Source organism: Scyliorhinus torazame, chromosome 19 (assembly GCF_047496885.1).
Source record: "Scyliorhinus torazame isolate Kashiwa2021f chromosome 19, sScyTor2.1, whole genome shotgun sequence".
Classification (NCBI taxonomy): domain Eukaryota; kingdom Metazoa; phylum Chordata; class Chondrichthyes; order Carcharhiniformes; family Scyliorhinidae; genus Scyliorhinus; species Scyliorhinus torazame.
The window spans coordinates 96,365,683-96,392,586 of record NC_092725.1 but is presented as its reverse complement, the minus strand read 5'-3'; the positions used below and the strand labels follow the sequence as shown (position 1 = coordinate 96,392,586).

The 26,904-nt window shown below is 51.7% G+C and overlaps 1 protein-coding gene across 3 annotated transcripts in view; it reads left to right on the top strand.

Moving 5' to 3' along the window:
- Positions 1 to 26,904, top strand: part of syt10 (synaptotagmin X) — a 152,560-nt gene that overhangs the window by 55,018 nt on the left and 70,638 nt on the right. For 2 of the 3 annotated variants that reach the window (XM_072484856.1, XM_072484855.1), the window contains exon 2: positions 4,692 to 5,058. In XM_072484856.1, the coding sequence (XP_072340957.1) occupies positions 4,692 to 5,058 (367 nt within the window). The remainder of the gene's footprint in view (positions 1 to 4,691; positions 5,059 to 26,904) is intronic. The other variant, XM_072484857.1, reaches the window with a different exon arrangement.

Genomic DNA, 26,904 nt, shown 5'->3' with positions numbered 1-26,904 from the left:
CCACATTTCCTACATTGCAACAGTGGCATCAATTCAAAAAGTGCTTAATTGGCTGTATATTGAATTGGAATATCCTGAGGATGTTAAAGGCACAGTAAAAATGCAAGTGTAGAACAACACAAATGGTGTGGGTTCAGTCTCTGTACCGGCTGTGGTATTTCATGGAGGCCCTGCCTTACTCCAAGCCTGCAAAGTGGTGCCTTTAAGCTCCAGGGTGTCAAAACGTGTATCTCTCTAATGGAGAGAGAGCCTATGATCCTCTGTGACAGTGGCCAGATGAGGTAAATGTAAGTTCTTGTGCCTTTAACCCTCCCAGAACAGAGCTTTGCTGCGAGTGTATGGCACGTCTGTGCTGTTGAAGCGTGAAACATTGGAAAATCTAATGCTTGGAATTTAATCTTTACTTTACTCTCAATATTCTTTTATTGCCACAGGCAGAGGGTCTTGGGCACAACGAGTGTGTAGCACGCAGCTAACAAAACTTATATTGTCACACGGTCACACTCTGCCTAGTAATAAAGGAATAGCGGTCTCTGGTGATCAGTGGAGAATCAGTGACAACTTCCCCAGAACACAACTTCTCACTGGCATGAAAATCCTTTTGGAATATTGACCTCTTGTATCCTTGTCAGCCCGTTGTGCCCGTTCACCATTCAATCAGATCATAGGGGACTATTTGCCCACATTGATCTCTATCCCTTAATATATTTGGTAATGGTGTGTTACAGTTCACACATGCACTTTTGTTGCATTTTGTACACTGGAGCTATTGATAGAGATGGTAGACGTTCCAATGTTCTTACCATTAAATGGCTGACCAGGAATCTCTCTCATTCTTACTGTTAGCAGGTGTTGGAAGGATCTACAGGTTCATACTCAAACTGTTTGACTGTGTTACGTAGCTTCCTTAGCCATTAGTTCCTGGAGTATTTCGCAAAACCAGAGATTCTGGCTCAGAGGATGGGACAGGACCCATTGCATCAAGACCAAGACCTCCCCTTCAAACACTTCCTCCCCCTCCTCCCTCAGGTACCAGGTCCTAAGAGAGTTTTGGCGACCATGGACTTCCATTGGCTTGGTCTATGATTGTGCTTTGCAAAGTGACACAGTGGCACAGTGGTTAGCACTGCTGCCTCACAGCGCCAGGGACCTGTGTTCAATTCTGGCCTTGGCTGCCAGTCTGTGTGGAGTCTGTACGTTCTCCCCGTGTCTGCGTGGGTTTCCTCCAGGTGCTCCGGTTTCTTCCCACAGTCCAAAGACATGCAGGTTAGTTGGGTTGACTATGCTAAATTGTCCCTTAGTTTTCAGGGACGTGCGGGCTAGGTTAGGGAACAGGGTGTGATGGGTGGGGGAGTGGACCTGGGTAGTGTGCTCTTTCAGAGAGTCAATGCAGACTCAATGACCCGAAAGGTCTCCTTCTGCACTGTAGGGATTCTATGACCAGAGCTACTGCAGTGGTTTGCTCTTGCCTTCTGCAATGTGGCTGGATTGGACGGATTTGCAGGTTGATATTCCACCTTTGTGGCTACATTATGAAGCACCTTTCTAGGCCATTAAATCCTGAAGTGGGATTTGAAACCGGAGCTACAGGATCGCCCCTTAGTACACTTGACCAACAAAAATCTATCGAGCTGAATCTTAAAAGCTCCTATTGACCAAAAGTCTCAACAACCTTTTGAGGGAGAGAGTTTCAGACTTGTACCACCCATTGTACGAATAAGTGCTTCCCGATTTGAGCCCTAAATACCATGGGCAGAATTCACCGACCCCCCCGCCGGAATGGAGAATCGGTGCGGCGCCGCGCGAATCGCGCCACGCCGCCCCGCTGCCGGGACGCAGTTCTCCGCAGGGCGGCGAATCAACGCCATCGGCGCCGGCATGGTCGGCCTGGCGCCGGTCGGGGTATGTGCCGACTCTCCGACCCGGGCCGGCGCGGGCCGACGCACCGATTCTTCGGCCCGAATGGGCCGAGCGGCCTTCACAATAAAATCCGAGTCCCGCCGGCGCCGTTCTAACTTCCTCTGAGCCGGCGGGACCTCGGCGTTGAAGTGTCTGGAGGCAGCCAGTGGGGGTGGGGGGGGGCAGGGGGTGTCTGACGCCGGGCGGGGTCTCCGTAGTGGACTGGTCCGCAATCGGTGCCCACCGATCAGCGGGTTGGCCTCTCTGGCAGGGGGCCTCCTTTCCTCCGCGCCGGCTCCTGTAGCCGGCGCGGGGAAGAAGGCCACTGTGAATGGGCGTGGGCCACTCCAACGCCCTGCTAGCCCCCCTGTGGGCCGGAGAATGGTGTCCTGGAACGGGCGGAACGAAGTCAGAGTAAAATACTCCCGTTTTTATGCCGGCGTTGACACATAGCCGCTCAATGGGAGAATCCCGTCCCACAGCTCTAATTTGTTGCCTCACCAGAAGAAATTATTTCTCTTTATCTACCCCATAAAATGATCTTTAATCATATTACACACCTTGATTAAATCAGCCCACAAGCTTCTAAATTTGAGGGATTATAAACCAAGTTTATACAAGTTGGTATACTTGGTGATGAAATACTCTCCACTTGCCTGGATAAGTGCAGCTCCAACAACATTCAGGAAGCTTGACACCATCCAGAACTAAGCAGCCCCACTTGATTGGCACTCCATCCACCACCTTCAACATTCACCCCCTCCACCACCGATGCACATTGGCAGCTATGTGTACCATCTACAAGGTGTAATACAGCAAATCACCAAGGCTCCTTTGGCAGCAGCTTCCAAACCCTGAAATTTCTGCTATCTAGCAGGACAAGGGCAGCAAACCACACACCACCCTGACTTGGAACCAAATCAACATTCCTTCACTGTCACTGGGTAAAAACCCTGGAACTCCCTTCTTAACAGCACAGTAGGTGTACCTACACTACATGGACTGCAGCTCACCACCGTCTTCACAAGGGCAATTAGAGATGGGCAATAAATTATGGTTTCGGCAGAGAGAGCTGCATCCCCTAAACAAACAAATAAAAAGAAAGACAACACAATTTGACCCTTTAAGCCCTGCTATGTTTTTGGTGAATCTCTGCTGCTCCAAGCTGTAAATAACGATTAGCAGTTCATACTTTTGCTGACTTGTACAGATATTCAATTCTCACAGGGCAGTTAACAGAATATGCCAGAAACAATTGGGAAATAGCACTTAACTCTTTAGTAGACCACAAACATGTCTGGACCTAGTTAGTAAAAAGAAGCAATTATATTTACAACATATATCGGATCTCAGCCTGGTCTGCTATGTTGGTTCCATACCTGGCCCCGTAGGACTCGTGCGGGTTATAACAAGCTCAAAACCATGCAATCAATTACCAGCGGAAAGAAATTTCTTGTGAGCTTTGGTTCCTTTCAAAATCTGCTTGTTGGGAGTGTAGTATCTTTCAAAGGCAGTAAACCAAGGTCCTGTCTTCCCCCTCCGGTAGATCTCATTATTTCAAAGCAGCACAGCAGAATTCTCTTTAGTGTCCTGGACAATATCTGTCCCTCAACCAACACCACTAAAAAACAATGCCAACAGCAACTTAATCCCAAATTATTTGCAGGAGCATTATCAAATAACATTTGACACTGAGCCAAGAAAGGACATATCAGGATAGGTGACCAAAGTAGCTGGGTTTTAAAGAGCACCCTGAAAGGGCAGGGGGAAGTGAAGAGGTTTAATGTAGGAATCCTAGGAATTAAGACTCATGCAGCTGATGACAATGGTGGAGCGATTAAAAATCAGGTCATAATCTTGTGAGATCTTGCTGTGCACAAACTCGCCATTGCATGTTTCTCACATATCAGTGACTACACTTCAAAAGAAAAAGTATTCCTTTAGCTGTAAGGTGATTCGGGATATCCAAAGGTCATAAAATATTCCATATAAATGTAAGATTTCCTTTCTCTTTTTTAAAATCTTTGAAGACGTGGTTCTGCCAATGCTGTCCAGTTGTATCGGGGACCCAGCTCCTGCTGCGGTGGTTCCATTGTGTCCCAGGGAGCTACTGAGGGGGCCTGCTGCGACCCCTGCCCCCCACACCCTCACACCGGTGCCATTCTGATCCTCCCACCCCCATCATTTGGAAATCTTTTCCTCTCCACATCCCCAGCCGCCTCAATCTACAATCCTCAGCTACACTCTTCTGGCTTCCTCCCTCTTCCCCCACCCAACCCGTTTCCTCCGCCAACCACATGACTTGACTACAGGATCCCGAGCCAGATCCTTGATCTTTTACCCTACCTAACCCAAAATGACCCCTGCCCTGATCTCTGACCTGACTCAACTCTGATCCCCAGACCCCAATTCAGGGACCACTTAGAGGAGGGCCACAAGGGGCACTTGTGGAGCTGTGACGTTTCCTGTCTATCCCCTGGTGAGTTCATTCTTCGCTGCTGTGAAATAATGAGGCTGAGTATCTGGTGACACTTGGGTACTGGTATCTAGGACCATAGGCACTTTTAGCCAAATATTCCTGCCACTTCCTTTGTTTATATTCCAAATGATGCCGAGCAAACCGTCCTTGCTGTATCAAACTTGCTCTTCCCATGTTGCCTAGTGTGTAATGTAATGATATTTGGATGTGAACTCTTGAGACCAGCTCCTTATTCACACCTTTTCCTGTTTTCTCTCCTCCCTGTTTGTCTGTCATGCTGTTTGCTTTCCTCCTACTCTCTGCTCGCTTGTAGACATTTCAGTCAGTCTGCTTGCTGTAGTCGTCTGTTTCTGTGGGCTTGCCCTGTTGGTAGTGTCTCTGTTTGTATTTTGGAAGCTCTGCTGGCCATACTGGAGGAACAAAGATCTGACCTCTAATGCAAATAACGTCCCTCAGCAAACATCGAACGATGCCCCCGAGATCGTGGAAACCCCCGAGAAAAAGGAAATTAAGGAGATTAAAGAGAATGGAAAGAACTCGGTCACACTACTGACAACCGCCATGAAGATCAGCCAGACCTCGCCCGATATACCTGCGGAGGTCCAAGCTGCCCTCAAGGAGCATCTCCTCAAACACACGCGTGTCCAACGTCAGACGACGGAACCTACGTCCTCTTCCAGGTTAGTTCCAGTCCAACTGTGATTTTGGGAGTCAGGAGGAGGGGTTACAGTTATGGTTATGTTACTGGATCAGTGATCAGAGAAATAAATAGAGAACATTGGGAATACTCAGCAGGTTAATCCTAGCAGTGATAAGATGTAGCCGGTGAGTGGACATTCAATACCATTGGCGATGGGCGGGAAATCCATCCACAAACCTTACCAGGAAGGACATAATTGGGTTTTGTTTTTTCCTTTCATGGGACGTGGGTGTTGCTGTCTAGCACTTTTATTGCCCATCCCTAAATGCCCTTGAAGAGGTGGTGGTGCGCTGCCTCCATGAACCACTGCAGCCTATGTGATGTAAGTACACCCACAGTATTGTCAGAGAGGGAGGTTTTAAAAATTAACTCATGGGATGTGGGTGCAGCTGGCAAGGTCAGCATTTATTGCCCATCCTCAATTGCCCTTGAACTGAGTGGCTTGCAAAGGTTGTTAAGATATCAGAGGGCAATTAGGAGTCAACCACATCTGTCTGGAGTCACATGTAGACCACACCACATCAGGATGGCAATTTTCCTTTCAAAGAGCTTTAAGGAATCAAATGGATTTTTACCAAAAGATTTTTTCTTGAATTCCACCACCTGCCGTGGTGGTATTTGAACCTGTGTTCTCAAGACAGTACCCTGGGTCTCAGGATTACTAGCGCAGTGACAATACCACTAGACCACCCATAGTTCCAAGATTTTGACCCAATAACAATGAAGAAACAGTATTATATTTCCCAGTCAGAATGGAGAGTGGCTTGAAGGGGAACCTCCAGGTGGTGGGGTTTACTGCCCTTGTCCTTCTAGATGGTAGAGGTTGTGGGTTTGGAAGGTACTGTCGAAGGAGCCTTGGTGAGTTGCTGTGCATCTTGTAGATGGTACACATGTCTGCTACTGTGTGTTGATGGTGGAGGGAGTGAATGTTTGCGGATGGTGTGACTTGTGCCTTGTAGATGGTGGACAGGTTTTGGAGAGTCAGGAGGTGAGATACTTGCCACAGGATTCCAAGCTTCTCACCTGCTGTTGTGGACACAGATTTTATCTGGCTAGTCCAGTTCAGTTTCTGGTCAATTATGACCTCAGGCTGTTGATAGCGGGGGATTCAGTGATATCTTTTGCACTGATGAGTTGCGCTCCCCCATCATTGAGGGTCAGGATATGAGTTCTTTAATTGTCCATGACCATTCATGGCTGGATATGACAGGACTGCAGAGCTTAGATCTGATCTGTTGGCAGTGCAATTGCTTAGCTATTGCTGTTTTCTCTGTTTGACACATAAGTAGTCCGAAGTTGCAGTATCACCATGTGGACACCTCATTTTTAGGTATGCTCGGTGTTGCTCTTGGCACGTGTTCTGTGTTGAACTGGGGTTGATGGTAATGGTGAAGTGGGGAATATGCTTGGCTATGAGGTTAGAGATTGTAGTCAAGTACAATTCTGCTGCTGTTCATGAATACCCAGTTTGGAATTTCTAGATCTGTTGGAAATCAATCCCATCAAACATCGTGTAGCGCCACACAGCAGGTTGGAGGCCTGAAGGGGGGGGGGGGGGGGGCAGTATTTGGTAATCAGCCGGAATGAATGAATGAAATGAATGAAAATCGCTTATTGTCACAAGTAGGCTTCAAATGAAGTTATTGTGAAAAACCCCTCATCGCCACATTCCGGCGCCTGTTCGGGGAGGCTGTAATGGGAATTGAACCGTGCTGCTGGCCTGCCTTGGTGTTTGACCTAATGCCATGAGACATTATGGGTCCAGAGTCGATGTTGAGAACTTCCAGGGTAACCCCATTCGAACTGTATACCACTGTGTCACCACCTCTGCTGGGGTATGTCGTGCGCCACTACATCTGCTGGGGTGTGCCCTGTCTTTCGTCAGGACATACCCTGGGATAATGATGGTGGCGTCTGGGACATTATCTGTAATGTGTGCTACACCTGGGTTTATAAATGCATGAATCAAGGCAGATTGAGAGTACAGTTAATAAAGTATACAGGATCCTGAGCTTTATCAATAGGGACATAGTGCAGAACAGCAAGGAATCTTCATATAACACTGGTTCAGTCACAATTGGAGTACTGTGTTCAGTTCTGGTCATCGCACGTTAGGAAGGATGTGAAGGCTTAGAGAGTGTGCAGAAAAGATTCACGAGAATGGTTCCAGGGATGAAGAGCTCCAGTTACATACATTGGTTGGAGAAGTTGGGCCTCTTGTTCTTGAAGAGTACATTTAGAGGAGATTTGATAGAGGCATTCAAACGTCATGCTGGGTCTGAACAGTCGACAGGGAGAAACTGTTCTCATTTGTGGAAGGATCAAGAACCAATGGGTGCAGATTTAAGGTGATTGGCAAAAAGAGGCAGCAGGGTGGCACAGTGGTTAGTACGGCTGCCTCACAGTGCCAGGACCCGGGTTCAATTTCAGTCTTGGGTTACTGTCTGTGTGAAGTTTGCACATTTTCCCCTTGTCTTCGTGGGTTTCCTCCGGGTGCGGCAGTTTTCTCCCACAGTCCAAAAATGTGCAGGTTAGGTTAAGGGGTATTGGCATAGGGCGTGGAAGTGCGCTTGGGTGGAGTGCTCTTTCAGAGGGTTGGTGCAGACCCGATGGGCCCAATGGCCTCTTTCTGCATTGTATGGATTCTATAGAAGCAAGGGCGACCTGAGGAAAAGCTTTTTTGCCTAGTGACGAATCAGGAATACACAACCTGAGAATGGTGAAGTCAGGTTCAAACAAGGCTTTCAAAAGGGATCAGATAATCTTCTGATCAGAAAGATGTGCAGGCTATGGGGTGAAGGCGGGGATATAGCACTGAGGGAACTGCTTCTGCAGGGGGCCTGCACAGGCTCGATGGGCTGAATGGCATCCTTCTGTGTTGAACAATTCAATCAGTATATGAACAGAAAACTAGTAAGGAAGTGTCATTGGGAGAATGGAATGGAATTCTTACAGGAAACCGGATGTGAGGGAGTGTAATTGACAGAGCAATGGGAATCCGTGGGCTGAAAGTAGATATTGGATAATAGCCTATTCCCAAATAGAAATAAAAGAGTTGAGGAAAGGAGGGAAGAGTCAGAGATAGACCACAGGAAGATGAGGGAAGGATGGAATGTAGGCAAGAAGGGATAGTAGCATAGTGATAATGTTGCTGGCTATATAGTGCAAGGGCCTGGCACATATAGAGTTAGTGCAGGACTGAATAGACCACACAGTGATGTAAGACAACACATGACCCACCTACAGGTCAGCCTCGTTTTGGACAGAGCTGTGTGTAGAAGCAAGCATGGAGGCAGCTCCTGACTTGAACCCTTTACCGTATTCATGTACATAGTGCTTGTAGTTGGAAAATACATAGTTAATCCACTGAAGACCACAAAGACGATAACCAGCTCCCTACAACATGGTGGCAGTGAATGGAAAAATTCAAAACCTTGCAAAAAATTTCAGAGAAAAACTAAAGCCCTGCAAAAGTATAGAGAAATGTGAGGAAGCATGATGACCTGAAGAAAAGCTTAAGAAGCAGATGCCCAGAGGAAAATCACCAGAGAAAAGCTTAACAAAAAGGCTTGGAAGCTGAACGCAGAAATTTAAAATTCCTCACTTGAGCAGAAGACTTCATTCGGGTCTCTTGGAAGTCCAGCTTCAATTCCCAGAATACAGAGTCAACAGAATTAGCAGAGATGAGCGGAAACATTTAAATTCCAGGATATAGCAAGTCCTGTGAAACTTTTAAATTGTTCTGTGATCAGAAATTGTCATTTGAGAGCTCCATCAAAAAAAACAGATTTCTGAGTCAGCACTCGAACAAATGGCATCTAAATCACGGCTAAAAGATCAGCTTTAAAGACTAGAAAAGTCCAAGATTCTATGCTTTTGTGACATGAAAGCATAGCGCTGAAACAGAGAACGATAACAAGTCGATGCAAGCTGCTATTTTAAAAAATATTTTCAATGCCGAGCATGAGCGCCACTGTAGTACGAGCTGTGAAAATTGGCAAGCGTGGGTAAACCCTTCGCCTTCAAAAAAACGGCGGCAACATGATTTTCAGCAACTTCTAAAAGCAGAATGTACTCTTTTAATTTTTTTACCATAGATCTGGGGCAGGATTCTCCGACCCCCCGCCGGGTCGGAGAATCGCTGGGGCCTGGCGTGAATCCCGCCCCCGTCGGTTGCCGAATTCTCCGGCACCTGATATTCGGCGGGGGCGGGAATCACGCCGCGCCGGTTGGCGGGCCCCCCCCCGGCGATTCTCCAGCCCGCGATGGGCCGAAGTCCTGCCGCTGTCAACACACGCCAGTCGGCGTGCATTGAACAACCTTTGGGACGGCGGCGCGGGCGGGCTCCGGGGTCCTGGGAGGGGGCGCGGGCCGATCTGGCCCCCACCATGGCGGAGGCGGAAGAGACCCCCTCCACTGCGCATGCGCGGGAATGCCGTGAGCAGCCGCTGACGCTCCCGCGCATGCGCCGCACGGCAAAGTCAGTTTCGCGCCAGCTGGCGGGGCGGAAATCAGTCCAGCACAGGCCTAGCCCCTCAAGGTGAGGGCTCGGCTGCTCAAGATGCGGAGACTTCCGCACCTTTGGGGCGGCGCGATGCCGGACTGATTTGCGCCGTTTTTGGCGCCGGTCGGCGGACATCGCGCCGATATCGGAGAATCCCACCCCAGAAGTCCACTATTTCAGATCAATTTGGACTTATCCAAGATCTAGATCAATCATAGAATTGGAAACTTTTGAGAAAAAGATTCCTTAGATACATGATGGCTTCAGGTATGGGTAAAAAGATAGAAGCTCAAAAAGTTAACACACGTCTTTATTCAGTAGGCCCAATAGTGGATGACATTATTACTGGACAAGGAATCATTGAGTTCTATGCTCAACTTGAAAAAGTACTGAAATAATTCAATGTTTAGTTTAGTTAAGTTAACCTAAGAAGTAACAACTTACACAAAAGGGCTAAATCTAATAAGGGTGTCCAGCAGTCCGGAGAACCTGTCAACTCATTCATTAATGATCTGTGCAGGGTGGCTGAAGGCTGCGAATATGGGGACCTAAAATCTGAAATTATCAGAGATAGAATAGTTGTAGCGGACGGTCCACTCTGAGATATACAAGTGAAAGAGGATCTACCTCTCGTGAAAGCTATCCAGATTGTTACGTAGTTTGAACTTCATGTGCAGCACAGGTCCATTTTAAGAGGAAAAAGTAAATCATGGTACCAAGGAAACCACACTTTCCAGCTAGTTAAACAACACAGAAATACGGACACTCCAAGCCAATACTCAAACTGACCAGTAGAATGACCATAACAACGCTATGGAGCAAAGTGCACCCATGGGTAAGATCAAAGTTCTGCAATCACCGCCCAATGTTTTCGATGTAACAGAATTGGACACTTCCGCAAATTAAATGCACAGAAGACCCAAAGATGATTCATGAGGTTAACACTGCACATTAAGAGAGCCCACAGCCATGCTTCTTGGGTGAGGTCACAGATCCAGGGTTTTCACATTAGAAAGTGGATATTTTGATTAACCACTCTCTCACAAACTTTAAATTGGAAACAGGAGCCAATGATACAGTCCAATCAGATTGTAAGTTGTGGCTGAGGGACCCCTGGCTTCAAACAGCAGACACATCACTCTATAGGCCTGGAGGAATCCAGCAACCTGATTTGGAACCATTCAGTATGGTACTACACAAACCTTTGAGCTGATCTTTATCATCCGTAACCAGACTTTTTCTCTCTTGAGCAGAGGTGCCTGCATAGCCCTGAAGCGCCTCAAGATTCCAAGTCAGCTACTATTGTAAATTATATAGCACTGAAAGTTCCTGAGAGCTCCAACAAGAAAAAGTATCCTTGACTGGGACTTCAGCTCTGAACTGCCTCCTCTTTTTGCAGAGTAGGTTTGTCCATTTTCATTACAGCTGCCAGAAAACCCTCATTAGATTGGTCAGACCAGGCTATAACTCATATGGTTACCATGACACCTCCAATGAAGGATAAACAAGAGAGTGACCAACAACAAGAAGAACCTCAACCTCTGGCTCCGGCGACTGTTGATGAGGTCAACATTGTGACGACAGATGATGCTAGAACCAGGCAGCAGCCGTCCATTGCTGACAGCATACTACACAGCCAAACACAAAAGGCGAGCTGACTAAAAAAACACATCCTCATAACAGGAAAGGCCATCTTCCATCACGGAGAACATTACAATGACCCACACGATGAAAGGTGAAAGGAGAAGGAAAAAATGACCTGGAGACAAGAACAATATTCGTCCCTCCCACAAGAAATGGGATGAAACAACATCCACCTATCCCCACAACTGCTGAACCGACAAATACCAAGGAATGTAAAAGGAGGATAAAAAGACACCTAGATCCTCCACATCACAGAGTTTACCTGCAGTAACAGAGTCTACCAGTTCTCCGACAGTAGTGCCAATAGTGGAAGGGTTATTAGGCGGCCAGAACCCCTGAACCTATGAGCCCAGAGATGTGAAGGGGGGAGATGGGGTAGAAATAATGATGTAAACATGTGGGGTAAGTTAGAACAACTTGAAATACATTGGGTTAGATTCTTCCAGCCTCAAAGTGTTCCAAGAGATCCATCTTCTTTCTGCAATGGTGGGGCAGTGATGTTCCCTCCGTGTCTGCATGGGTTTCCTCCGGGTGCTCCGATTTCCTCCACAGTCCAAAGACGTACAGGTTAGTTGGATTTGCCATGATAAATTGCCCCTAGTGTCCAAAAAGAAGGTTAGATGGGGTTATTGGGTTACGAGGATAGAGTGGAAGTGAGGGCTTAAGTGGGTCGGTGCAGACTCGATGGGCCGAATGGCCTCCTTCTGCACTATGATGGCAAGACGCCCGATGCCAAACCCATCTGCCACAGAAGACAGAACAAAAACCCTGGATACATAATTAATTGCCCCAGGAACGGAAAATTTGGTGTCATTCTCCATTGCTCCTCCTCAACGGGAAACACTCCCCAACCCCACCCCCATTACGAGACTTAGTCTCAGATGGGAAAATTCTGCCCATAGCGCTAACATGGGGCTGAGTATAGTACCGCCCACACAGTGATGATAGAGAGCACATGACCAAGTGTTGGACAGAGCTGTGTATAGAAGCAAGCATGGAGACAGCTCCTAGCTTGAATCCTTTATTTATCTATTTATGTACTTAGTGATTGCAGTTAATAAATACATACAGTTAACCTACTTGAGAATCCGAAGACTTCATTAAGATTTACTGAACGATAACCCTACAACAGGCTAGTAACCAAGAGGTTTGGACTAATACTTCTGAGACCTGGGGTGTCATTCTCCGACCCCCCGCCGGGTCGGAGAATCGCCGGGGGCTGGCGTGAATCCCGCCCCCGGCTGTTGCCGAAGTCTCCGGCACCGGAGATTCGGCGGGGGCGGGAATCACGCCGCGCCGGTTGGCGGGACCCCACGCTCGATTCTCCGGCCCGGATGGGCCGAAGTCCCGCCGATAAATTGCCTGTCCCGCCGGCGTGGATTAAACCACCTTTTGAACGGCGGGACAAGGCGGCGTGGGCGGGCTCCGGGGTCCTGGGGGGGGCGCGGGGTGATCTGGCCCCGGGGGGGTGCCCCCACGGTGGCCTGGCCCGCGATCGGGGCCCACCGATCCGCTGGCGGGTCTCCACCATGGCGGAGGCGGAAGAGACTCCCTCCACTGCGCATGCGTGGGAAACTGTCAGCGGCCGCTGACGCTCCCGCGCATGCGCCGCCCGGGGTTGTCATTTCCGCGCCAGCTGGCGGGGCATCAAAGGCCGTTTCCGCCAGCTGGCGGGGCGGAAATTCCTCCGGCGTCGGCCTAGCCCCTCAATGTTGGGGCTCGGCCCCCAAAGATGCGGAGCATTCCGCACCTTTGGGGCAGCGCGATGCCCGTCTGATTGGCGCCGTTTTGGGCGCCAGTCGGCGGACATCGCGCCATTTCGGGAGAATTTTGCCCCTGAGTTCAAACCAAGGCAGCTGAGGGAATCTAAATTCAATCAATAAATAAAAGGTTTACTCCCAGAAATGACAATCATGAAACTACAGGTTCACTATTGTCCGTCAGTGAAAGATAGGGGGCACAATTTTACGAGCCAAGCGCCGGGCCGGAGAATCGGCGCAACCGAGCCATGCCGCTCCGCGGTGCGGAGAATCGGCGCCATTTGTGCCGGCGGGTTTGGCACGGCGCGGTCGCCGATTCTCCGGCCCGGATGGGCCGAGCGGAAAACGTAGAGTCCCGCCGGTGCCATCCACACCTGGTCGCTGCCGGCGGGAACTCTGCGCGAAGGGTCGGGGGGCGGCCTGTGGTGGGGGGGGCTCCGTCCCCAGGGGGGCCTCGATGGGGTCTGGCCCGCGAACGGGGCCCACCAATCGGCGGGCCAGCCTCTCCCTTCCCGGGCCTACTTTGTTGCGCAGTAGGCCCTGAACCCCCACGCCATGTTGCGTCGAGGCCGGCTCGCTGAAGAAGTCCCCCGCGCATGCCCCCACCGTGGCCTGGCCCGCGATCGGGGCCCACCGATCCGCGGCCTGTGCCGTGGGGGCACTATTTTACTACGCGTCGGCCGTGTACGTCTCCATGATAGCCGACGCGTAGGTGGGCCCCCCCTGCGCATGTGCGGGGATGACGTCAGCAGCCGCTGACGCGCCCGCGCATGCGCGGGCTTCCGCCGACCGGCGGAGTCCCTTCAGCCCAGGCTGGCGTGGCGCCAAAGGCCTTCCACGCCAGCTGGCGGGACGGCAACCACTCCGGCGCGGGCCTAGCCCCTAAAGGTGAGGGCTTGGCCCCTAAAGGTGCCCAGCTGGGTAGGGGAGAATCTCGCCCCTCAAGTTCAAATCCCATCAGGGAAATTTGTTTTTATATATCCGCAAGCTATCAGCTGATATGAATAAAAGTGACCATGAAACTGCTAGGCCAAGGAGGAGGAAGTGTTTATGAATGTGTGTGTGTTGATAAAGTTCTCAAGGAGTGTATGTCTCTTCTAAAGGGAGAGCTGGGTGTATGAAGGTTAAAGTGCAGGAAAGTGTTAGAGGAAACATGGGCACTTTTATGCAGAGTATAACGTGATGCTCATGTGGATGTTACTGTAAGTGGGGGAAGGACGCAGATTCTGACAATTTTAGGGCCACGGTGACTATATTTCTCACGGATGAGGGATGGACAGTGAATGGAGGCGGTAAGAGATAACCTTTAGGCTACTTGGAAAGGATATCTCCTCAGGGAGGGCTTATAACATTGGGAAACCTTATTGTGGTGGGTTAGATCCTGTGGCTGCTGCTTTCAGTCACATTGCTTCTACAGGTCCAGACATTGCCAGTCTCCACAGGCCCCACACAATGCCTGATGCTGCAGGGCCCCGGGCACTGCCTAACGCTGCAGGGACCCCGACACTGCCAGATGCTGCAGGGACCCCGACACTGCCAGATGCTGCAGGGACCCCGGTGCTGCAGGGCCCTGAATACTGCCTGATGCTGCAGGGTCCTGGACACTGTCTGATGCTGCGGGACCCCAGACACTGCCTGATGCTGCAGGGTCCTGGACACTGTCTGATGCTGCGGGACCCCAGACACTGCCTGATGCTGCAGGGTCCTGGACACTGTCTGATGCTGCGGGACCCCAGACACTGCCTAATGCTGCAGGGACCCCGGGCAGTGCCTGAAACTGCAGGGCTCCCAGTGCTGCAGGGCCCTGAATACTGCCTGAAGCTGCAGGGCCCCAGACACTGTCTGACGCTGCAGGGCCCCCGGTGCTGCAGGGCCCTGGACACTGCCTGAAGCTGCAGGGGCCCCGGACACTGCCTGATGCTGCAGGGGCCCCGGACACTGCCTGATGCTGTAGGGGCCCCGGACACTGCCTGATGCTGCAGGAGCCCCGGACACTGCCTGATACTGTAGGGCCCCGGACACTGCCTGAAGCTGCAGGGCCCCAGACACTGTCTGACGCTGCAGGGCCCCCGGTGCTGCAGGGCCCTGGACACTGCCTGAAGCTGCAGGGGCCCCGGACACTGCCTGATGCTGCAGGGGCCCCGGACACTGCCTGATGCTGTAGGGGCCCCGGACACGGCCTGATGCTGCAGGAGCCCCGGACACTGCCTGATACTGTAGGGCCCCGGACACTGCCTGATGCTGCAGGGGCCCCGGACACTGCCTGATGCTGTAGGGGCCCCAGACACTGCCTGATGCTGCAGGGGCCCCGGACACTGCCTGATGCTGCAGGGGCCCCGGACACTGCCTGATGCTGCAGAGCCCCGGACACTGCCTGATGCTGCAGAGCCCCGGACACTGCCTGATGCTGCAGGGGCCCCGGACACTGCCTGATACTGTAGGGCCCCGGACACTGCCTGATGCTGCAGAGCCCCGGACACTGCCTGATGCTGCAGGGGCCCCGGACACTGCATGATGCTGCAGGGACCCCGACACTGCCTGATGCTGCAGGGACCCCAGACACTGCCTGAAACTGCAGGGCCCCTGGTGCTGCAGGGCCCTGGAACTGCCTGATGCTGCAGGTGCCCCAGACACTGCCTGAAACTGCAGGGCCCCTGGTGCTGCAGGGCCCTGGACACTGCCTGATGCTGCAGGTGCCCCAGACACTGCCTGAAACTGCAGGGCCCCTGGTACTGCAGGGCCCCGGACACTGCCTGATGCTGCAGAGCCCCGGACACTGCCTGATGCTGCAGGGCCCCAGACACTGCCTGAAACTGCAGGGCCCCTGGTGCTGCAGGGGCCCGGACACTGCCTGATTCTGCAGAGCCCCGGACACTGCCTGATGCTGCAGGGCCCCAGACGCTGCCTGACACTGCAGGGCCCCGGACACTGCCTGACACTGCAGGGACCCAGACATTGCCTGAAGCTGCAGGGCCCAGGACACTGCCTGATGCTGCAGGGACCCCAGACACTGCCTGACACTGCAGGGACCCCGGAAACTGCCTGACACTGAAGCGACCCCGGACACTGCCTGTCGCTGCAGAGACCGCGGACACTGCCTGACACTACAGGGACCCCGGACACTGCCTGACACTGCAGGGACCCCGGACACTGCCTGACACTGAAGCGACCCCGGACACTGCCTGTCGCTGCAGGGACCCCGGACACTGCCTGACAAGGCAGGGACCCCGGACACTGCCTGACACTGAAGCGACCCCGGAAACTGCCTGACACTGCAGGGACCCCGGACACTGCCTGACACTGAAGCGACCCCGGACACTGCCTGTCGCAGCAGAGTCCGCGGAAACTGCCTGACACTACAGGGACCCCGGACACTGCCTAATGCTGCAGGGACCCCAGACACTGCCTGACACTCCAGGGACCCCGGAAACTGCCTGACACTGAAGGGACCCCGGACACTGCCTGACACTGAAGGGACCCCGGACACTGCCTGACACTGAAGGGACCCCGGACACTGCCTGACACTGCAGGGACTCCGGAAACTGCCTGACACTGAAGGGACCCCGGACACTGCCTGACACTGAAGGGACCCCGGACACTGCCTGACACTGAAGGGACCCCGGAAACTGCCTGACACTGAAGGGACCCCGGACACTGCCTGACACTGAAGGGACCCCGGACACTGCCTGTCGCTGCAGGGACACCGGACACTGCCTGACACTGCAGGGACCCCGGAAACTGCCTGACACTGAAGGGACCCCGGACACTGCCTGACACTGCAGGGACCCCGGAAACTGCCTGACACTGAAGGGACCCCGGACACTGCCTGACACTGAAGGGACCCCGGACACTGCCTGACACTGAAGGGACCCCGGAAACTGCCTGACACTGAAGGGACCCCGGACACTGCCTGACACTGAAGGGACCCCGGACACTGCCTGACACTGAAGGGACCCCGGACACTGCCTGTCGCTGCAGAGACCGCGGACACTGCCTGACACTACAGGGACCCCGGACACTGCCTAATGCTGCAGGGACACCGGACACTGCCTGACACTGCAGGGACCCCAGACACTGCCTAATGCTGCAGGGACCCCAGACACTGCCTAATGCTGCAGGGACCCCGGACACTGCCTGACACTACAGGGACCCCGGACACTGCCTAATGCTGCAGGGACACCGGACACTGCCTGACACTGCAGGGACCCCAGACACTGCCTAATGCTGCAGGGCTCTGACACTGCCTGAAGCTGCAGGGCTCTGACACTGCCTGAAGCTGCAGGGCTCTGACACTGCCTGAAGCTGCAGGGCTCTGACACTGCCTGAAGCTGCAGGGCTCTGACACTGCCTGAAGCTGCAGGGCTCTGACACTGCCTGAAGCTGCAGGGCTCTGACACTGCCTGAAGCTGCAGGGCTCCGACACTGCCTGAAGCTGCAGGGCTCCGACACTGCCTGAAGCTGCAGGGCTCTGACACTGCCTGAAGCTGCAGGGCTCTGACACTGCCTGAAGCTGCAGGGCTCTGACACTGCCTGAAGCTGCAGGGCTCTGACACTGCCTGAAGCTGCAGGGCTCTGACACTGCCTGAAGCTGCAGGGCTCTGACACTGCCTGAAGCTGCAGGGCTCTGACACTGCCTGAAGCTGCAGGGCTCCGACACTGCCTGAAGCTGCAGGGCTCCGACACTGCCTGAAGCTGCAGGGCTCTGACACTGCCTGAAGCTGCAGGGCTCTGACACTGCCTGAAGCTTCAGGGCTCCGACACTGCCTGAAGCTGCAGGGCTCTGACACTGCCTGAAGCTGCAGGGCTCCGACACTGCCTGAAGCTGCAGGGCTCTGACACTGCCTGAAGCTGCAGGCTCCTGAAAGCTGCAGTTTCCCAGATACTGCCCGACGCTGCAGGGCCCCAACGCTGACCCCCGGCCTGCACATTAACGGCCCTCCCATTGTCGAAAATAAGAGCAGTAGGAGGCCATTTGGCCTTTCGAGCCTGCTCCGCCATTCATTATGATCATGGCTGATCATCAAATTCAATACCGTGATCCTGCCTTCCTCCCATATCCCTGATCTCTTTAGCCCCAAATGTGATATCTAATTCCCTCTTGGAATTATAGAACTTTTTTGCCTCAACTACTTTCTGTGGTAGTGAATGCCACAGATTCACCACTCTCTGGGCGAAGAAATTTCTCCTCACCTCAGTCCTAAAAGAAAGATTCCTGGGATATCCCTTGTCAGAAGGGCAATTGTTTCCCTATTCAGAGCTGGCAGAAGCTTTATTGTTGAATTTTAAGTTATGTAGAATGCTGGAGTCATTTAAAACTAGAAAATCTCCCTGCACCTAGAGTGTCAATATATAAATAAACCTTGAGCGATTAGGTGATCATTAGAGCTCCAGTGTTTAAAAAGATTGAAGCAGTTTGTCTTTTGCTGTCCTCAAGTTTGTTCTCCATTGGGTGGTATGTCCTGGTTTTCAATATGTCTTTGAATGTTTTCCACTGTTTATCTGTAGGTTTCTCTACATCCTCATCTCTTTGAAATTTCAGAGATTATCATAGAATTTACAGTGCAGAAGGAGGCCATTCGGCCCATCGAGTCCGCACCGGCTCTTGGAAAGAGCACCCCACCCAAGGTCAACACGCCTACCCTATCCACATAACCCAGCAACCCCACCCAACACTAAGGGCAATTTTGGACACTAAGGGCAATTTAGCATGGCCAATCCACCTAACCTGCACATCTTTGGACTGTGGGAGGAAACCGGAGCACCCGGAGGAAACCCACGCACACACGGGGAGGATGTGCAGACTCCGCGCAGACAGTGACCCAAGCTGGAATCGAACCTGGGACCCTGGAGCTGTGAAGCAATTGTGCTATCCACAATGCTACCGTGCTGCCTTTGTCTTATTTAATTTAAAATCTTCCTCTCAAATTTAATGTCAAATTTAGAGAATCACCAAATTTAGAGAATCACCCAGCAAAGAAGGAGGCCATTCGGCCCAGTGTATCTTGGCTGGCGCTCCAAATGAGCTGGGCCAGCATTTATTGCTGATCCTTAATTGTTCTTGAGGGGACATTTAAGAGTCAACCACATTGTTGTGGGTCTGGAGTCACATGTAGGCCAGACCGGAGAAGGATGGCAGATTCCCTTCCCTGAAGGACACTAGTGAACAAGATAGGTTTGGTTTCATGGTCATCATTAGACTTTTAATTCCAGATTTTTATTCAATTCAAGTTTTGTGGTAGGATTTGAACCTTGGTCCCAGAGCATTACCCTGGGTCTCTGGACGATTCATCGGATGACAGTACATCTACGCCACCGCCTCCCCTTAATACCACCCCCCTGCATTCTCCCCGTAACCCTGCACATTCTTCCTTTTCAGATAATAATCCAATTCCCTCTTTACTGCCTCCGCTGTCCCTGCCTCCACCACACTCTGGCATTCCAGATCCTTGCCACTCGCTGTGTGAAAATGTTTTTCCTCATGTCATCGTCGTTGCTTCTTCTGCCAGGCCCTAAGCCTGTGCTCTCTGTCTCTTGATCCTTCCACCAATGGCAAGAGTTTCTCCCTGTCTACCAAGTACAGACCCCTCATGGTCAGTTGTGGATTTATGATTGGTGGGGCCCTGGGCTCAGCTTCATTCTCTCTCCCCCCCCCCCCCCCCCTCACTTTCCACTGGGTTCCGAAAGCTGAAGCTAGGAAAATTCACAAATTGATCAGTACTTCAGCAGATGTCTGTATGAATAATTGTCTTGTTGAAATCCAAGCTTACCTCTTGCCTGATGATGGTAAAGATGGTAAATATTGTATCACGAGGGGGGCAAACGTGGAACCTGCCTTTACTGTATGCAATTAATCAAACAATTCAGTTTGTACCTTTTCTTTGGTGGGTTTGAAGGTGATCCTCTCAAACCTGCTCACTCAGTGTGATTCCCACTAATCTGCTCACAGTGATTTCTCCTCGCACTTTCATAGAATCCTTTGCAATAATCCAGATCTGCGCTAAGCAATCTCTTTCGACGCAAAATACTTCCCTCATTCATTCAATTTTGACCTAAACACTCATTGAGCTACTCTTCGATCTGCTTTCTCCATAAGGACCCTGAGGCTAATTCAACGAATGGAAACCCTCATACCACTTCCTAAATGAGACCTCTCTCTTGGATCACTCACAGGAGATCCCACAGAGCAGTTCTGAGTAGGATCTCCTTTAAACTGCTCTTTTTGAGACCCCCTCAGATTCACTGTCTCAGGCACAGACATTTATCTGCCCCCTCGGTCCTTCTTTGTCAATCCTCTGGACCTTGGAAAGGAGGAGCTGATACGGAGTGACCTCTGCTCGCCTCTCCCACCACTCCAAACATAGCTAAGTTTTGATTTTGCTTAATTTCCATTTGGACGTAAGTTTCAATTTTGCGGCAAATGTTCCAGCCCATGCATCCAGTCCTCAAGTATTCTAGATTTTTGAACCTCATCCATTTTGGGACCCACTGTTGTTTGGGGACCCCGACGTGCCAGGGCTCGGTGTGTTTCATTGTAACTCCATCCCTGCTCATGATTTTTAATACCTCTAACAAATCTCCATTCACCCTTCTCTTCTTCAACTTGAACCGTCCCAACCTCTCCAATCGACCTACGTAACTGAAATTACTCATCCCGGGAACCATTTAGGCGAATCTTTCCTACGCTCTCTCCAATGCTTTCACAACCCTACTATAGTGTGTTGGACGGAACAGCCCAGCTGAGGCCAAACTAGCGTTTTAGACAAGGTCAACAAAGAAGGCTTATGTTAATTCAATCATATTCATTCACATTATGGCCACTGCAGTATCCTGTGGTTCCCAGAAGTTTGAAATGATCACACTTTTAAACTCAAATGCTGGAGCTTTACCAAATATATTTCTCAGATCACACCATGTACTGGGGACTGATACATTGTTGTTTCAATAGAGAGACTGTCATGCAGTAGTGAGTGATACGGCACTCTGGGGACTTCTGAATGCATACACATGAACATAATATCCCTAAATCATATTCAAATCAAGCAACAATATTTGTTGGTTCTAAAACATTTTGTTCTTGAAGTTGTCCTTAGTACATACCTAGAATACATTCTAGATAGGAGAATCCTGCCTATCACCTTTGCTACCTGGCAGAAGCTGTGCCTCAGAAGACTCCGAAACGAACATCTCTCATTTTAAAAAAATATATATTTTATTGAAAATTTTTCGATCACAATTTTTTCCCCCTTACACATCAAACATAACAAAAAAGAAAATTTAACAGTGAACAAATGGCTAATCAACATGGTAAACTAATCATTTAACATAAACTAAAACTTTCCACCCCCCCCCACTCCCCCCCTCCCCCCTGGGTTGCTGCTGCTGGTCATCTGTCTTCCCTCTAACGTTCCCCTAGGTAGTCGAGGAATGGCTGCCACCGCCTGGTGAACCGTTGAGCCGATCCTCTCAGCGCAAACTTCATCTGCTCCAGTTTTCTGAACCCCGCCATATCGTTTATCCAGGCCTCCAGTCCGGGGGGGTTTCGCTTCCTTCCACATGAGTAAAATCCTACGCCGGGCTACTAGGGACTCAAAGGCCACAACGTCGGCCTCTTTCGCCTCCTGCACTCCCGGCTCATCCGCAACTCCAAATAGAGCTAGCCCCCAGCCTGGTTTGACCCGGGCCTTCACCACCCGCGAAATCACTCCCGTCACTCCCTTCCAATACCCTTCCAGTGCCGGACACGCCCAAAACATATGTGCATGGTTTGCCGGGCTTCCGCCGCACCTCCCACACTTGTCCTCCACTCCAAAGAACCTGCTCAATCTTTCTCCCGTTATGTGAGCTCTATGTAGCACCTTGAATTGAATCAGGCTAAGCCTGGCGCACGAGGAAGAGGAATTTACCCTGCTTAGGGCATCAGCCCACATACCCTCCTCTATCTCCTCCCCTAGCTCTTCTTCCCGCTTTCCTTTTAACTCGCCCAACAGCTCCTCCCCCTCTTCCCTCATCTCTCGGTATATCTCTGACACCTTGCCCTCCCCGACCCACCCCCCCGAAAGCACTCTGTCCTGGATCCCCTGTGCCGGGAGCAGCGGAAATTCCCTCACCTGTTGTCTTGTGAACGCCCTCACCTGCATATATCTAAGGAAGTTTCCCCGGGGCAACTTATACTTTTCCTCCAATGCTCCCAAGCTCGCAAACGTCCCATCTATAAATAAATCTCCCACCCTCCTAATTCCCAACTGGTGCCAGCTCTGAAATCCTCCATCCATCCTTCCTGGGGCAAACCTGTGGTTGTTCCTGATTGGGGACCCCACCAGGGCTCCCCGCGCACCTCTCTGTCGCCTCCATTGTCCCCAAATATTCAATGTTGCTGCCACTACTGGGTTCGTGGTAAACTTTTTTGGTGAGAGCGGTAGCGGCGCCGTCACCAGCGCCTCCAGGCTCGTCCCTTTACAGGACTTTCTCTCCAGTCTTTTCCACGCCGCTCCCTCTCCCTCCATCATCCATTTACGAATCATCGCCACATTGGCGGCCCAATAGTAGTCGCCCAAATTCGGTAGCGCCAATCCTCCTCTGTCTCTGCTACATTGTAGGGACCCCCTCCTTACCCTCGGGACTTTCCCTGCCCACACGAAGCTCGTGATGCTCCTGTCAAATTTTTTTAAAAGGTCTTAGTGATTAGTATAGGGAGACATTGAAATACAAATAAGAAACTCGGGAGGACCATCATCTTAATTGCCTGCACTCTGCCCGCCAACGACAGAGGCTGCATGTCCCACCTCTTGAAGTCCTCCTCCATTTGTTCTACCAATCGTGTCAGATTAAGTCTGTGTAAGGTTCCCCAGCTCCTAGCGATCTGAATCCCCAGGTATCGGAAGTTTCTTTCCACTTTCCTTAGAGGCAGGCCTTCTATCTCTCTACTCTGGTCCCCAGGGTGTATCACGAATAGTTCACTCTTACCCATGTTAAGCCTATATCCCGAGAAATCTCCGAACTCCCTCAATATCTGCATGACCTCTGTCATCCCCCCCACTGGGTCCGTCACATACAACAGTAGGTCATCTGCGTATAGCGACACTCGGTGTTCTTCTCCCCCTCTAATCACCCCTCTCCATTTCCTGGAGTCTCTCAACGCCATGGCCAGAGGTTCAATTGCCAACGCGAACAACAATGGAGATAGCGGGCATCCCTGTCTTGTTCCCCTATATAGTCGGAAATACTCCGATCTTTGCCAACCCGTGACCACACTTGCCGTTGGGGCCCCATAAAGGAGTTTGACCCAGCTAATAAACCCATTCCCGAACCCAAACTTCCTTAGCACCTCCCAGAAGTACTCCCACTCCACCCTATCAAATGCCTTCTCTGCATCCATTGCCGCCACTATCTCTGCCTCCCCCTCCACTGGGGGCATCATTATCACCCCTAATAGTCGTCGCACGTTGACATTCAGTTGTCTCCCCTTTACGAACCCTGTCTGGTCTTCGTGCACCACCCCCGGAACACAGTCCTCTATCCTCGATGCCAGTACCTTTGCCAGCAATTTGGCGTCCACATTCAATAATGAAATAGGTCTATAGGACCCGCACTGCAACGGATCTTTATCCCGCTTCAGAATTAACGATATCGTCGCCTCCGACATTTTCGGGGGTAAAGTCCCTCCTTCCCTGGCCTCATTAAACGTCCTCACCAACAGCGGGGCCAACAAGTCCACGTATTTTCTATAAAATTCCACCGGGAACCCGTCTGGTCCCGGAGCCTTCCCTGCTTGCATATTCCCCAGACCCTTAATAACCTCGTCCACCCCAATCGGTGCCCCCAGGCCTTCCACCTCCTGCTCCTCCACCCTCGGGAACCTCAATTGATCCAGGAACTGCCGCATCCCCTCCTCTCCCTCCGGGGGTTGGGACCTATACAGTCCTTCATAAAAGGTCTTGAACACCTCGTTTATCTTCCCTGCTCTCCGCACCGTAGCTCCCTTTTCGTCTCTAATTCCCCCTATCTCCCTCGCCGCTGTCCTCTTTCCCAGCTGATGGGCCAGCAGGCGACTAGCCTTTTCCCCATATTCATACCTCCTCCCCTGTGCCTTCCTCCACAGCACCTCCGCCCTTCTGGTGGTCAAAAGGTCGAACTCCGTCTGGAGTCGTCTTCTCTCCCTGTACAGTCCCTCCGCCGGGGTCTCCGCAAATTCCCTGTCCACCCTTAAAATCTCCCCCAGTAATCTTTCCCTTTCCTTGGCCTCTGTTTTCCCTTTGTGGGCCCTAATGGAGATCAGCTCTCCTCTGACCACCGCTTTTAGTGCTTCCCATACCACTCCCACTCGGACCTCCCCGTCGTCATTGACCTCCGGGTACCTCTCAATACATCCCCGCACTCTTCAACACACTCCCTCATCCGCCATCAATCCCACATCCAATCGCCAGAGTGCTCGCTGCTCCCTTTCCTCTCCTAGTTCCAGGTCCACCCAGTGTGGGGCATGGTCCGAAACCGCTATGGCTGAATACTCAGCTTCTTCCACCCTTGAGATCAACGACCTTCCCAGAACAAAAAAATCTATCCGGGAGTACACTTTATGGACATGGGAGAAGAAGGAGAACTCCCTGGCCCTTGGTCTAAGAAATCACCATGGATCCACTCCCCCCATTTGGTCCATAAACCCCTTGAGCACCTTGGCCGCTGCTGGCCTTCTTCCGGTCTTCGATCTGGATCTATCTAACCCTGGGTCCAGCACGGTGTTGAAGCCCCCTCCCAATATCAAGTTTCCTACCTCCAGGACCGGTATACGATCCAACATCCGTCTCATAAATCCCGCATCGTCCCAATTCGGGGCATATACATTAACCAGCACGACCTCCATTCCCTCCAGCCTGCCACTCACCATTACATATCTACCTCCGCTATCTGCTACAATGCTCCTTGCTTCAAATGCTACCCGTTTCCCCACCAATATGGCCACCCCTCTATTCTTTGCATCTAGTCCTGAGTGGAACACCTGTCCCACCCATCCTTTCCTTAACCTAACTTGGTCCGCCACCTTCAGGTGCGTCTCCTGGAGCATAGCCACATCTGCCCTTAGTCCTTTCAAGTGCGCGAGCACTCGGGCCCTTTTAATCGGTCCAATCAGGCCTCTCATGTTCCACGTGATCAGCCTCACTAAGGGGCTACCTGCCCCCTTCCCGTGTCGACTAGCCATCACCTTCTCTAGGCCAGTCCCGTATCCTGCCTCCGCGCTCCCACTCGCTCCCCAGGCGTCGCATTCCATCCCCGTCCACCCACTCTTTAGCCATTTCCTCTTTGATTTCCGCAGCAGCAACCCAGTTATCCCCCCCCCCCCGCTAGATCCCCTTCTAGCGTGATTGCTCCCCCCATATTACTTCCGCAAGTCAGCTGACTTCAACTGACCCCGGCTACTCCTGCTCCCTCCTTGACCCCCCCGTGTGGGGAACTCCCATCTGCCTTGCGCCTGTCTTCCCGCCATTATCTTTCTGGCGTGGGAACATCCCTTTATCTGACCCGCCTCTTGTGGCGCAGCTCCCTTTCCCCTCCCACTCCCATTCCTCATTCTCCGCCAATGTCCCTTCTTTCCCCCCTCACCGGCGCCCACATTTCTTAGTGTCTCCCCCCTTCCCAATTTACTTCTCTATTTACATCGACAATAACATTCCCTACAGTATCAGTCCCTCAATTCCGATCCAATTTCTCCTCTTTAATAAAGGTCCATGCTTCTTCCGCCGTTTCGAAATAGTGATGTCTATCCTGGTACGTGACCCATAGTCTTGCCGGCTGCAGCATCCCGAACTTCACCATCTTTTTGTGTAACACCTCCTTGGCTCGGTTAAAACTCGCCCTCCTTCTCGCCACCTCCGCACTCCAATCCTGGTACACCCGTACCACTGCATTCTCCCATCTGCTACTCCGTACTTTTTTAGCCCATCTCAGGACCTCTTCTCTATCTTTAAGGCGGTGAAATCGCACGATTGTCGCCCTAGGTGGTTCTCCCGCTTTTGGTCTTCTCGCCGGGATCCAATGTGCCCCCTCCACCTCTAAGGGGCCCGCAGGGGCCTCAGCTCCCATCAACGAGCTTAGCATTGTGCTTACATAAGCCCCGCAATCCGCTCCTTCCACTCCCTCAGGGAGACCCAGTATCCAAAGGTTCTTCCTTCGCGCTCTGTTTTCTAGGGCCTCAATCCTTTCAATGCACTTTTTGGGGAGCGCCTCGTGCGTCTGTGTTTTGACCGCCAGGCCCAGGATCTCGTCCTCATTATCCGTCACCTTCTGCTCCACCACGCGGAGCTCTGTCTCCTGTGTCCTTTGTGCCTCCTTGAGCCCCTCAATTGCCTGTAGCATCGGGGTCAGCACCTCCCTCTTTAGTAGCTCCACACACCGTCTCAAGAATTCGTCTTGCTCGGGCCCCCATGCCGCCTGGGCTTTCTTCGCCGCCATCTTGTGTCTTCTCCCTTTCTGTCCCTATCGTCGAGGATTCCTCGCGCTGCAGCTGCCGCCGCCGCTATTTTCCTCTTTCGTTGGGGGGGGGACTCCCTATTCACTCACCCCACACCGGGTTTCGTCACGCGAAAATTTCCCGTTGGGGCTCTTAAAAGAGGCCGAAGGTCCGTTGGAGCTGGAGCCGCCGAAACGTGCGGCTTAGCTAGTCATCGCCGCAACCGGAAGTCATCTCTCATTTTTTTGCGATATACTTTACTGATCTCCATATTTATACATAGCACGATTTAGTCAGGGATAATAACTCTTTCCTCACTCCCTGTCTGGGTACAGAATGGGCCCCATAAAGCCAAAGTTCTCTCTCCACTCGCGCCTGTGTACAGAATGGACTCTGTAACGTTACAGCCCACTACCCCCTCCCAGGGTAGGAACTGATTGGATCCTTTAGAGTCGTCATCACAGAATTCAAATTACA